Source organism: Capra hircus, chromosome 27 (assembly GCF_001704415.2).
Source record: "Capra hircus breed San Clemente chromosome 27, ASM170441v1, whole genome shotgun sequence".
Taxonomy (NCBI): Eukaryota; Metazoa; Chordata; class Mammalia; order Artiodactyla; family Bovidae; genus Capra; species Capra hircus.
In genome coordinates this window covers 11,726,734-11,740,869 of record NC_030834.1, presented here as the reverse complement: position 1 = coordinate 11,740,869, position 14,136 = coordinate 11,726,734, and the positions used below count along the sequence as shown (strand labels likewise).

The following is a 14,136-nucleotide window of genomic DNA, read 5'->3' as shown; positions in this document are numbered from 1 at the left end:
TTTGATTGCAGTGAGATGCTTTATTTTTCCTTTTTAAAATTTTATTTCAGTATAACCATTACAGAAATACATTCATTGATTAATAGAATGCATTTTAAGGTGAACTTGCACAGGACCAAAAACTTGGTACATAGTTTAAGATTAAAGAAAAGATTTGCAATTTTATTTTTCATCTATTACAAATGTATGAACTATCTACTTTCAAATGCTGCTAAAGAGCAGGCAAAAAGAACCATGAAAATTTTACCTTTTTTTAGTTTGTTTGCCTTTGTTTTTAAACTTTTTATTTTACATTAGAATAAAGCCAGTTGACAATGTTGTGATGGTTTCAGGTAGACAGCAAAGGAACTCAGCCATCCATATTTCATGTATCTATTCTTCCCCAGACTCCCTTCCCATGCAGGCTGCCACATAACAATGAGCAGAGTTCCCTGTGCTACATAGTAGGATCATTTGAAAATTATCCACATGAAAAATTTACCTTGGATTTGCTTTGGAAAAATAACACATATTACTTTGTAAAATTACTTTTAAGATTGGTGCAACAAAATGTTATAATTTCCATTTTTTAAAAATTTACTTTTGTGTTTGATTATACTTACAAACACTAATATTTTTAGAATAAATTGTACATTTGTAAATGAAATAACTCTCCAGAAGAAAAAAAATGTTGACACTTAAAGACTTAGGCTTGTAGAAAAAAAATTTTTTTAATAAATGTAATAGCAGAACTTCAAAAGACTTTCAAGCATACAAATACATTTCTTTGGGATAATTTCTTAATGGAAGTAGAGAGGAAATACAAATTTATAGAGGAAAAGGAATGATGTAAATTTCTGACCATTAAGAGCATATTTATGTTCAATTTTAAATAGATGATAATGTATCGGATCACTAGAGTAACTAAATTGAATTAATAAGCAAAATCAATATTTGAAATAGAACAAATTTTTTTTCCTTAATTTTGTATTGATATGAGGGGATAGATTTTCTCTGAACTTACTGTAATAATTCCATGACGTCTGTAAGGTCATTATGCTGTACATTTTCAAGTTATATAGTACTGTATGTCAATTACATCTGAATAAAACTGGAAGGAAAGATAAATAAGCAAATAAATAATATATAGCAGATATTATATCCTTTGTGACTGTTTAAACTCATACTGAAAGGTTCTAGATGACACCTGAAAATACAATGGATTACACAAATTTTCCCAAGTAATTTAGTAATTTTTTGGAGCAAAAAATATGAAGACCACTGCCTTCGGCCACTTAAACTTCTTTCTTATAATTTAGGCTAGAAAAGCCTAATTTTTCAAACCCTGGAGTTGAATCACAGAGGGTAATCCCTAGAAAATACACCTTCCATGGTTCAGAGGCTACAGCTCCTTCCTTGGTTGGTGCCCAGGTCCATGGAGAGCATCGTATAGTATGGCGCTGCTTTGCTGTTCCTGACGTGTTAGTTTCCCTCCTAAATGGCAGCATCCCCTCTGTTGCCTTTCTCAGGATGAAGGAGCAGTGATCTCCGAGATCGCAGACATTTCTAACAGGGACGGTCATGCTACCGATGAGGAGAAGCTGGCATCCACGTCATCGGGTCAGAAACCCACTGGGGCCGAGGGGAAAGGTGAGCCAGAGGACGACCTGGAGTACTTTGAATGTTCCAATGTTCCCGTGTCTGCCATAAATCATGCGTTTTCATCCTCTGAAGCAGGTACGGAAGCAAATCTTCATCTTTCTTAATTACATAAGCATAAAAATGCCTGGAAGCCTAGGGCAAGGAGGCAGCTTAGAGCGACTGGAGAACTGGGCCCCCAAAGGATAGGTTAGACTGCTGGTCTGTGCTTTGCTTCTTTGCCTGGAGAGGAGACACCAAAGGGGCATCCGTGGAATGCCAGGCAACATGTGGATAAGTGTGACAGAGTGTGCGGAGACACTCGTGTATGGGACTGCTTGATTTCTTTAAATAATTTATTTCAGTCTGGCCACAGCTTCCAATGTAGTGATCTGCAACCATGTTGTGATTTTTGAGTTCCTTGTTTCATGTATAGAAATAGTAGTAACTAACATATAATTACTTCCACATGTAGGCACAGGTTAGAGTGCTTTATGCATAGTAAGTCATATCTCCTCACTAGATAGTGTTCTTTTTTTTTAATTGCAGTTGATTTACAATGTTGTGTTGCCTCCAGCTATACAACAAAGTGATTCAATTATATATATGTAATATGTGTGTGTGTATATATATGTATTTTTCAGATTCTTTTCCAATATAGGTTATTACAAGACATTGAATATAGTTCCCTGTGCCATGCAGTAGGTCCTTATTGTTTATCTGTTTTATATCAGGCAGCACAGGTAGTTCCCTATGCTGAAGCTTCTTGCTGTTTTCCACCTTAGAACATTCTAGATCCGAGGCCCTTTGCCAGGTCCCAGATTGTATCTGTGGCCTTAACCTTGACTTGTGAAGTGCTTGGCACCATGATCCTGACTTCATTAACCATTATTGGAAACTCAGTATCTTCAGCAACGTAATTTAATGTGAGGCTTTTATACTTAGATTTTAAAAGATCATGATCTATCAAATCAGAGAAGCAGGTGGAAATCCGCACTTCGCAAGAGTTATCTCCCCAGCCACCACCACCGCCACCCCTATCCAGATCTCAGTTTCCCGTCTGTAAGATAAACACTCCAAGGATTGTTCCAGATTTCTTCCCAGGCCTCTTTCTGCTTTGACATTTTCCCCAAAGACCCTTTTTGCCTTTTCCCCCTGTGCCCCTTTGGCTGTTACTCAGGCTCACCCCGAGGACTCATGCCCACACTTATTTCTTATGTATGAAACACTCTTCTGTACCCTCACCCTGTAGAAATTCTGCCCCTCCTTGCAGGTCTCTCAGAAAAGTCACTTGGTTCCCACTGCGTTTCTTCTTCCGTTCCCGTTCTGTGTAGTAGTTACAGAAGGTCATCTTTGATAACTCCTTGAGGTTAAGGACTGTGAATGAATGATTCATCTTCCAAATTTTCCCTGGTGTAGGGGACTTGTCCATATCTGTTGAATTACGCCCTCCCCTCACTAGGAGGAGATTCCTTTGGCAGAAGCTTACAGAGCCAGGGTTCTGCTAACAGAACAGCTACTCCTGTTAACTCTGTTGATGCCTGAGTAGTGAGCAGAGGCCCAGTTGCATGGCGTGGGAGGGTGTGAGTGCACCATGCTTGAGCTGTTCCCAGGGGCCACCTTTGGGCTGGGTCCTGATGGATACATAGGCACAGCTGCCCCAGGGAATCTCTCACGGGGATGGGAAGGAACCTGCTGCACGGCTAAAATGCTCAGCAGTTCTCCGTGAGTCCTGGGCAAGTGGGAACTCGAGGCAGGGTTGTCCTGAGGAATTAGGGCTTTTGACTATAAGGTTTTTAAGTGGAATACCAATGGTCCCATTTGTGTTCTGAATAATTCACTCTTGACAGTGCCCTAAAATGATGATTTGTGATTGTAGGTGGAGGATTGTAGCTTTAGCGTTTTGTGTGTTTTTCCATATTTAAAATTTTTCTCCGGCAGATGGGTATACCTTCATTAGAAAAAGCATAGTGTTGGTTTTTTGTAAATGTTGATTCCTGTGGTAGAGTAAGAATGAGGAAACCAACTTAAAGGGTGTGGAGAGGATATTGCGTTTCCAGGCATCAAAATTTAGAGCTTTTTTTTTGATCTGCTACATTAATTCCATTGAGGGTACCCTGTTCAGGGCTGGAGTTTAGATTCTCTCCTCAATTCGGTAATAAAATACTTTTCAATGTTACTATTGGAGAAGGCAGTGGCACCCCACTCCAGTACTCTTGCCTGGAAAATCCCATGGACAGAGGAACCTGGTAAGTTGCAGTCCATGGGGTCGCTAAGAGTCGGACACGACTGAGCAACTTCACTTTCACTTTTCACTGTCATGCATTGGAGAAGGAAATGGCAGCCCACTCCAGTGTTCTTGCCTGGAGAATCCCAGGGACGGTGGAGCCTGTTGGGCTGCCGTCTATGGGGTTGCATAGAGTCCGACACGACTGAAGCGACGTAGCAGCAGCAGCAGCAGCAGTGTTACTATTTCCTTTTTGTGAAATGATCCTGTGGTTAGTGCAGCTCATTTGCAAAACTCTTAATGGACACAAGGGGGCAGTCTTGCCGTTCTCTCCACTTGAGGACACGATTCTGCCTGTGGCCGACTGGCCCTGAGCGCTCTTTCCTCTGGGCGTTCTGGACTTTGAACATAGCACAGCGGTCAACAGAATGTAGTGTGCCTTTAAGGGTCTTGAGATACTGGGGTTTAGGGGTCCATAGATGTCCTTCCAGGCCCGCACTGGGGTTTCCCGGAGTCTCTCAGTGGGAAGGAAGGGACCCACCTCTTGTGATGACTATAAAAATGACCCTCTGTGTTTTAGGCACCGAGAAGGAACCGTGTCAGAAGATGGAGAAGGATGGATCCACTGTGCCCGTGAGTTCCCAGGCTCATGGGGGTGCAGGGTGGGCATGGGAGCTTTCAGTCTTTGTTTTGAAGCCCATGTTAACTCAGTAGTTAAATTCTCGTCGGTGTTTGGTGATGGGCACGAAATAGAAATAAAGCTCAGTTCCTTCAGCTGGGGAGCTTAGCACCTGTCTGAGGTGTCTTGAGCAGGACCATCAGCACTCAGACGGCAGCTGAACATCCCCAGATGTCCTCCAGGTGTAAAGTACAGCCAGCATTTGAAGCTGCAGTACCAAAAAGAAAGGAGAATGAAATGCCTATAGCTTTTTATATTGATGACATGTTGACATTTTGGATCTGTTGTAGTAACAGAACTATATTATTAAAATTAATTTCACCTATTTATTTTTACTCTGTAAATGCGGCTTCTGAGAATTTTTAACTTCCACATGGCTTCCGTTATTTTCCTGGCCACAGATGCAAGGTGGAAACGGTTCCCCTGTGGGGAATGTCGCACAGGGTGCGTCCCCAGGGCGGACCCACTGTATGGCAGGTGTCAGGAAGGCTGGATTTGAGCTAACTGAGCTAAAAACTTTTTTTAACTTTTAGGCCTACGAAAATAGTACAGAGAACTCCTATACCTCCTGTACTCATCCATGCTCCTCAAACATTAACCTCTTCTGTGATCACAATACAGCTATCAGAATTCATTAACACTGGTGCAGTATTGCTATCCCGTCTGTAAACCGTATTCAGGTCTTATCAGCTGCTCCAATAATGCCCTTTTCTGGTGCAGGATCCAGGGCAGGACCCCACAAGGCATTTGTTCCCGTGTTCTCAGTCTCCTTTAATCTGTGATAGCTCCCAATCTGTCTCTGTCCTCCCCGACCTTGACTCTTTGAAGAGTGCTGGTCAGTTGTTTTGTCAACTTTCTTGCAATTTGGGCTTGTCTGGTATTTCCTCCAGAGGAAATTCAGTTCGTGCATTTTTATCTCAAGTGCGTCAGAAGTGACCTTGTGGGTATCAGTGTATCCATTTGTCCGTTATTGGTGCAATTAACTTTGATTAAGTGTTGTAAATCCATCCACTTTTGTTAAACCTGTGGCCACCACCAGCCTTTTTAAATATGGTGGCAGTTTCCTAACAAACTTCCCTCTTCCTGGGGTTTTTCTGTCCTCCTTTTCCATAAGCTGGAGTCGTTCCCTTTTGCTTAAACTGTTTCTTTGGCTTTCCTTGTCTCTAGGCTCAGCTCAGACTCAACTGCTGCTGACTTGGTTTTCCACACGAACCCTGCCTCCTTCCCACATCACATACATGCCCAGGCAGACGGGGTTTCGTTCAGTTCTGTGGACCTGCCCCTTGGCTCTCTTTGGCTTCCTCCCTGGCTTCCTCCATGAGGTGGGGCCATGACTGTGCTCACTGCTGTATCCCAGCCTTGACCACAGTGAACACTGCTGAACATAGAAGCCGGGATACTAGGAGTACAGGGAGAGCTGAGTCGTGCAAGTTCAGTGTTAGACGTGTGGCCTTGAGACGTCTGTGTGACCAGCTTTTCGGTTCACATTTGCTGTAGACCATGAGAAGCACTCAGCACGAGCCCAAGAAAAGTGTGGCTTGGCTTTAATAGGTCTCAGGGGCCTTAGGATGGTTGAAGCTGCAGGAGTAGGTGACGTTGTCATGGAAACATTCTTTACGTTGATCCACAGTAAAAACGTATGTTTGCATCTTTTTCTGGCCACTCCAGTAGGCTTGCAGGATCTTAGTTCCCTGACCAGTGATTGAACCTGGGTCCCCGGCAGTGAGAGCATCGAGTTCTCACCACTGGACTGCCGGGAATTCCCATGTTTTGCATCTTAACTAATAGATACATAGGAAACTATCTCCACACATGCATTTGTATTTTTATAAAACAAACTGCTCAAGACAGTATCCGTGTTTCTTCCAGTGGTTCATTCTGATATTTTTTTGATTGCGTTACCATTTTTTAATGCACATTGTTTGCTCCAGGAACTGTTTTCATGACTCACTGTTGGGCTGTGACCCATGTGTTTCCCTGGAGGGCGCAGAGTGAGTGATGTGGGGTGGGGGAGGGGCCTGTGGACACCAGGCAGGAGGAGGACATGCACACAGGGGTCAGGGACGTCACAAAGGACAGTTGTTTCTCGACAGAAGCACTCCTCTGGGATTTGAGGGGGTTTCTCTGCAGCGCCCCCTGCAAAGAGCACGTCCTGGGTCATGATTTCTGAATGGTAATCCCAGTTGAATTGGCTGAAATTAATTTCTACTTCCTTAGAATGTTGAATAAACACTGCATAAAGAACTTGCGATATTCAAAACGCCATGTAAGAAACCAGTTCAGGGCTTCCCTGGCGGTCCATTGGTTAAGAATCCAGCCAGGTGCTCGCTTTGGCAGCACATATACAAAAAAAGAATCCCCCCTGGAGCAGCTAAGCCCGTGTGCCACACTACTGAGCCCCCACGCCTAGAGCCCATGCTCTGCAACAAGAGAAGTCACCGCAGTGAGAAGCCCGTGCTCTGCAACGAAGAGTAGTCCCCACTCGCTGCAGCTTGAGAACGCCTGCTCACAGCAACAAAGAGGTCAGTTACTTAAAAAGAAGAGAAGTCTGTTCGATCTAGCCTTTGCCTTTGTGAGCCTCTGGGTGTTGCTCTGAAGGGCGTTCCTGTTGCATCCTCCATCCAGCTCTGGGGAACGGCCAGGGTGAAATTATTCAGGCCAGAGGACAGTCGTCTCACTTCTCAGCAGCTGGTCTGCAGCATCTCTCACTTAGGATTGAGTTTATTATTTTTTTTCAGAGAAACATTAAACTTCTCAAACGTTGAGTTCACAGTGTGTCTCTGTTAGAAGTGTTGGGGGCCGGGGGGGGGGGTCCCTGCTCTGACAGGTTCAAGGACAAATGGGATGAGCCTGACAGATGAGGAATCCGGATTCTACCATCGCCAGGACAAGTACAGAGAATTACTTTGTAGCATCTGTGCTCACTGTCAACTGCAGCCAAGACATCCCTGGGCCCCGCTGTCTGTAGACAGGTCTTCATGGATCCTCAAGGGTAGATGCTTTGTGGGATGGGGATAAGGACTAGGAGATGTGAAGCAGGACCCTTTTGGAAGGATGTAAGTGATACGTGATCTGATTGGTTTAACATCTTTATTACATACTAGGTTGCCCAGCCTGGAGGAGATGGCTGGGCCAGTTTCTGATGATGGTAGATTCTGTAGGCTTTCTGTGTTGTTTGAGAAACATTATGAAGGACTGAGGAATGTAAAAAAGCTAAATAAATCCTAGAGGACCGGGAAAGGCAGCTAAAATAGGCCACAGCTATAAATTCCTCATAAGAGCCATTGCATTTTGAGCCACTAGGCTTGTGGCGTGTGGCCAGGCAGCGGGGGTGGCCAGGGAGAGCCCACGCCTCTGGGTGTGTTCACTCCCATCTAAGGTCTGTCTGATTCTTCCAGCACAGACCGCTGCCCCTTCCAGATACCTCATCTGTTTAGAGCAAAGTCGTTAAACAAGCAAGCAGGCCGAGTTCATTTATCTCCTCGCAGATGACTGAGATGCACAACTCCAGAAGAGACAAGTATTTTACCTACCAAGAAAACTTGGCTTATTTCCCAAATTCTTGCTAACATGAGGGTCATGGAAGGCACAAGGGGCCAGTTTCCCAGAGTTGACTTGACTAAGTTAAAGTAATGAAAGACAAAAGACTGATATAAAATGTACTAATTTAAAATCAGCAGTGTAACAAGATGAACCAAAAGTGTGGGCAGTACCTAGTAGGCAAGTTACACAGGGGAAGCAAGGCTGCTGCGGGGAGGTTTCTTCATTTAGTTTTTGTTTTGTTTTGTTTTTTGCTGCATCGGGCCTTAGTTGTGTCATGTGGGATCTTTCATCTCGGTGCTTGGACTCTAGCTGTGGCTCGAGGGCTCAGTAGTTGCAGCTTGAAGGCTTAGTTGATCCGTGGCATGTGGGATCTTAGTTCCCTGACCAGGGGACAAACCTGAGTCCCCAGCATTGCCAGGTAGATTCTTAACCACTGGACCTACCAGGGAAGGCCCCAGGGGGAGGTTTCTTGAAGAGTGCGTGGCACAAGAGGTAAGGGGCTGACTCAGATGTGCAGTGTACTAGTGATCAAGTGACACGTTCTCAATCTCCTCATTTTGGGGTCAGGAATCCTGGGGTGGCTGGGCTGGGTGCCTCTGACTCAGGGTCTGTCACCAGCTGTGGTCACCTCCGGGCTCGATTGGGGTGGATCCGCTTCCAGGCCCTCTCACCAGGCAGAACCTCCTCATGTGGCTTTTCCATAGACCTTCTCACAGCCTGAAGCCTGTTTGTAAAGCAGTGACACCCTGTGACGTTTACCATCTTCTGTTCTTACACGAGCGTCACTGGGTCCAGCCTAACTCAGGGTGGTGGGAGGCTGCATGAGAACCCATACAGGAGCTAGGGTCACTGGGTGCCGTTTTGTTAGAGATTGCCGACCGCAAATGCCTTCTGGCTCTGGTGACAGGTCTCTCCCAAGATAAGAGTGTTTCTGGGGGACCTCGGGCTTCTGTCAGGTGGTGGGCTGCCCTCCCCCAAATGCTGCTGGAATGGGCACTGCCAGCCTGTGGCTTTTGCGTTTCCCGTATCTGTGGCCTCAGCCCCGGATTTCTGTGTTAGGCCCTCGGCTGAGGGCTGTGAAGCTGTATGCAGAAATGGTGTGTGTGTGTCTGAGTGTTTGCTAGAGTGAGGATGAGTGTATCTGAATGTTTTCTAAAGTGAGGGTGAGTCCATAATGACCTTGAAAAGTTTACAAACCCCTGGTCTAAGTTGACCTTGGATTTCCTATTCAAATTTGATTCAAACAAGACACCAGAGAACCGGATCAATTATAATCAGTAACTGATTGGTCAATCATGCTGACATTTTAGATTATTAAGATTATTCCAGAATCCTAACCCTAATTCTAATAATTAAAAAAGATTCCCAGGTCACTTTGACTGGCATTTTGGGTGTTACTGGATCAGATTTTTCTCCAATTTATACGAAAAGTTAACATAGGTGGGAGGAAATAACCCTCAAAAATGCTTTTTAGGAAGAAAAGTGGTACAGAGCCCACATTCCTGTGAAAAACAAAATCCTAACCGCACGTGGCTCCTGGGAACACATGTTTATGGTAAAAAATCAGGCTGGCACCTCAGAAGGTGACATGTTCGCCAAAGGAGCTAAAAACTCTGGCAGGAAGGCCCAAAATGAGGAACTGCAGCCCAGACCCTGACGCCTGTGCCCCTGACGGCACCGCTGGATCCGCATGCCAGTCCTCGGGGCCTCTGCCCTTCCCAACGACCTGGGGGCATTGGCGTTCACTTATCTTCGCCATTTGTGCTTGCCTAGGCCTGAAAGTCATTTTAGAAGCATTTCCATCCAAAGTGGCTAAAACATAGTACACAGGAGGCAGTATGTAAAAAGGTTGACAGTCGTTTTGAAATTTATTTCCATGGACCACGTCATCCCCAGAGATCCCCAGGTTCACAGGATATTAACAGCGAGTGTTTTTCTCTCTTCTGCACATGACTGTCTGGTGACTGACCTCTGAGATAATTACGCTTTCTCCTTTTTGAATGAGAAGAAAACTTCTCTAAGTCACCTGTTAAAAGAGAATCTAAGACCTGCCTGATACTCATTAGAATGTTTTTCCCTTTTTAAAAAAAATTTTTACTTTTTATTTTTGTATTGGGACATAGCCAGTTAAAAATGTTGTGATAGTTTCAGGTGCACAGCGGAGGGACTCAGCCACACATGCACATGTATCCATTCTCCCCCGAGGGCTTCCCTGGTGGCTCAGAAGTAAAAGAATCCCTCTACCAGTACAGGGGACGAAGGAGACTCGGGTTTGATCCCTGGGTCAGGAAGATGCCCTGGAGGAGGGCATGGCAACCCACTCCAGTGTTCTTGCCTAGAGAATCCCACGGACAGAGGAGCCTGGAGGGCTACAGTCCCCGGGGTTGCAAAAAGTCAGATACGTCTGAGCAACTTAACACACACATTCTCCCTCAAACCGCCCTCCCATCCAGGCTGCAACATAACATTGAGCAGAGTTCCCTGTGCTGTATACAGCAGGTCCTTCTTGTTGGTCATCCATTTTTAAATACAGCAGTGTGTACCTGTCCATCCCCAACTCCCTAACCATCCCTTTCCCCTGTTCTTCCCCCTCCCCCCACTCACAACCATAAGGTCATTCTTTAAGAATGGTTTTTCCTTTAGATTGTACTGTAGCTAGATTTGTTGTTTTGTTTTTAAGCTTTCTCCCTGCTGGTTCCTGCGCCACTTCCAACCTGTTTTTAAAGGATGTGATCGTTCTCATCAGGAGGAAGTCGCAGAAGGGTATTTGGGGTTAAGCAGCCGAGGCCCATACGTCTTACCTGCGCCCACTCCCCCCACAGGCACTGCTGGAATCCCCGGTGGAGAAGACCCCCGTGTCCGTGGCCTGCGGGGTGGAGAGCCCCCTGGACGGCATCTGCCTCAGCGAATCAGATAAGACCGCCGTGCTCACCCTGATAAGGGAAGAGGTGAAGGCTTCCCCGCCACGTCGTCTGTTGCTCATTTCTTTGTCAAGCCTGTGTGCCAGTAGGGAGGTTCCATCTCTGCTGGCTTGAGTTCTTGCTCCCCAGCTGGAGAGCTCATATAAAGGGCTCCCAGTAAAACAACCCTTTGGAGCTGGAGTCCTGGCCTTCTGGTGTCCAAGGGGCAAAGCTGACGCTTGGAAGTGTCCTTGAGAACTTCAGGACACTTCTTTATCGCTTATCCTTGAAGTTTTAAGTACCCAATTTTCCCAACTTTACCCACATACGTAACTAAGTCAGCACCCCTTTGTTTTACAGAGGATATAGGCTCATGCCTAAAAGTTCCTCAAATTCTAGGCTTGTAGGAATATAAAATTGCTAATTAACTCTCAACTTCCTCTGTCGTGTTTATTGAACGTCTTCTGTTTGAAATAGATCACTGCTGGGCCTTTCCTGGGTGATCTGGAAAATAGAAAGACTCTTGTTATGTACCCTTAATTCGTTTCCACCCTCCCCTTACACCTCTGTGCTGTGTTTGATATGTTTGGTTTATATGTTTCTTGGATTTCTTCCACTTTTTAAAAATAAGGTAATTCCCTTAGTGTAGTGATTTTATTTTTATAATGTGATGAAAATGGTTAATTAAGTACCGCTGACCTAGGTCTTTCAAACCTTTAGAACAGAGCAATAACTTTGGTAATTAGTGGTGTCAGCTAGTCCTGTTGTCAAAACGCTGTGGTCAGGAGGCTCCACAAAGTCTTGTAAATGAGAAAAGTGTCTTCTTTCTTCTGAGAGTTACAATTATGAGATAACTACTGACCAGATGCATCAAAGCAAAGATGTGCTAGGACTTCCCTGGTGGTCCAGTGGTTAAGACTTTCCCCCCAGCAGGGGGATCTAAGAAAAGACCCTGTATGCCGTGCAGAGTGGCCTGAAAAACAAAGATGTGCCTGCTTCCTCCCTGAAGCAAAGAGGCTGGCTTCTGGTTCTTGAAATCCTGCTCCATGGCGCCAAAATAAAGATTGTACCAATTAGAAAGAAGCACAGGAAAGTATAATCACAGGAGAACAATAGTTTCCCATCTTAGCCCTGTGCAGGGGAAGAGCCATTTGAGACCGTGAATCTAGAGTGTTTCTTTCCAGCTAGCATGGGCCTCCCAAATGTAGGATATGGGTCTTGGTCTAACAAGCAGGATCTTGCCCACCGTGAGTTGGATGCCTCTGCCTGGAGGCACTGACTTTCTGGGCCCTATTCTGACTCAATCTGAAATCTCTGCAGAAAGAGACTACCTGGCCAGGCCAGCTCCCCCCGCTCTGATCCTGTGACGGTTTCATGTCTCAGCCTAATTACTAATAAAGTGGGGCTCTGGCGTCTTACCTTTAAGAGGAGTCTGCCAGACCAGTGGCTCAGCTGTTGGCGTCCTGACCCAGCAGGGTTCTAGGCCGAGAGCCAGACCCTGGACCAACATGGAGTTTACAGAGATGGTAATTCCCACCTGGGGCTTTCCTGGGAGAGGTTCTCTTCTCCTTCACCCTGGTGACCACGTTTCAGCATCCTTATGTGGCTGACATTTCCCCAGTGTCTGTGTGCAGTACACACAGAGGTTGAGGGTTTTTTATTCCTAATGTAGAATATCTTGGGATGAACATTGGCTGTATGTTGTCTTCAGGCTCTAGTCTTGAACTCAAACTGTAAAGAGACAGAGCCAGTAAAACTAAGCTTTGTCTGCATTATAATCTAGATAATCACTAAAGAGATCGAAGCAAATGAGTGGAAGAAGAAATACGAAGAAACCCGACAAGAAGTCTTGGAGATGAGGTTAGACTGGAGTTTTGAGGGAGGGGTGGGTACCTTTATGTATTATTAGATTTAGTGCAAAGGAAGTGATGACAGTACTTGCTTACATAGAACCAGCTCTTGAGAACTTGAGGGTTTTGCTGTTTGCACCTTAATTTGTGATGGGTAAGGTCATTTCCTGAGGATTGCTGACCAGTTACTATATTCAAATGTGGTAGTTTATTTTGGGTTGTTCAGAAAATGACAAGTAAGCAGAACCCACAGAATCCTTGTCTTTTGAAAAGACAAATTTGTGCAAAAATACCCATGCAAAACACAGAGTAATAAGATTTATTGACATCTTCAGTTATGGAGGCATTACGATCCATAATCCTTTTCTAAAACGAACTATACATGGTAGCTTCAAATTTCATAGCCACGAGATAGAGTATAAAAAGCATTTTAACAGGAAACAAAGCTGACTAACTCTAACTTGGAATCTGTTTACTTTTACTGTTCACTCCTACATTTAGCAGCTGCGACATAACTAAAAATGGCATCAAAGAGTGGGGGGCATAAATAATTTACAGACTGTTCAGTGGGCACTTGGATGAAACATTTTAAATGGGTCCACTCTAGTTCGTGGCTCTTGTATTATTTGGTATTTCGAGTGCTTGCTGGGTCCCTGTGCTGGCTTGCTGGGGAGGAAGGCACAGCCCCTGATCTCAGCGAGCTTTCAGCTGCCTTCATGAGAACTTGGATGCCTGGTCAGAGTGAGGACCAGAGTTCTTCTCACCAGGGGTCTCAGGGAGGGGCACCCACCACTGGAGGGTCAGGAAAAGACTGTACTTTTCCTGCATGAACAGGACAGGGTGATCTTTAAATAACTTTGAATAACTAAAATGCTTCTGGAATTGGGACAATAAAGTAAAACCTGGATCTAAATCACAGGAGACCCACTGCCTGTAAGGGTGGATTGGGGCCAGGAAAGCCTGAACTCAGATCAGGCCTCTTAGGAGGAGCCCCCAGGAGATCATTAACTCATTGTGTAAAAGAGTCACTTCTCTAAGCAGAATTCGTGGACTGCCTTGGCGTCATTCACAGAGGTGCGAAGAAAAATGAAGGCAGTTGTTTGGGCGGATTTTTTACCAACTGACCTATCAGGGAAGCCCAAATAAAATGCAAGCCCTTGTTAAACAGAACCTTGAGAAAAGCCTTTCTGAGCATTAACAAATCTTATGTTAAATATTTAAAAAGCAGGGGGGCACCCCAAAGCAGGTAGCTGGGTTATGTAAGATTGTCGGTACATGTTACTGTGTTGCATTGTTTAGAGCAGCATTTGTGCAGCTTCC

At 45.0% G+C, this 14,136-nt stretch overlaps 1 protein-coding gene across 9 annotated transcripts in view; it reads left to right on the top strand.

Moving 5' to 3' along the window:
- TACC1 (transforming acidic coiled-coil containing protein 1) overlaps window positions 1–14,136 on the top strand; it is a 124,608-nt gene that overhangs the window by 97,758 nt on the left and 12,714 nt on the right. For 7 of the 9 annotated variants that reach the window (XM_018041896.1, XM_018041901.1, XM_018041899.1 and 4 more), the window contains 4 exons: window positions 1,509–1,716; window positions 4,425–4,477; window positions 10,889–11,014; window positions 12,750–12,826. In XM_018041896.1, coding sequence (XP_017897385.1) covers window positions 1,509–1,716; window positions 4,425–4,477; window positions 10,889–11,014; window positions 12,750–12,826 — 464 coding nt within the window. The remainder of the gene's footprint in view (window positions 1–1,508; window positions 1,717–4,424; window positions 4,478–10,888; window positions 11,015–12,749; window positions 12,827–14,136) is intronic. The other 2 variants (XM_018041902.1, XM_018041900.1) reach the window with 1 other exon arrangement.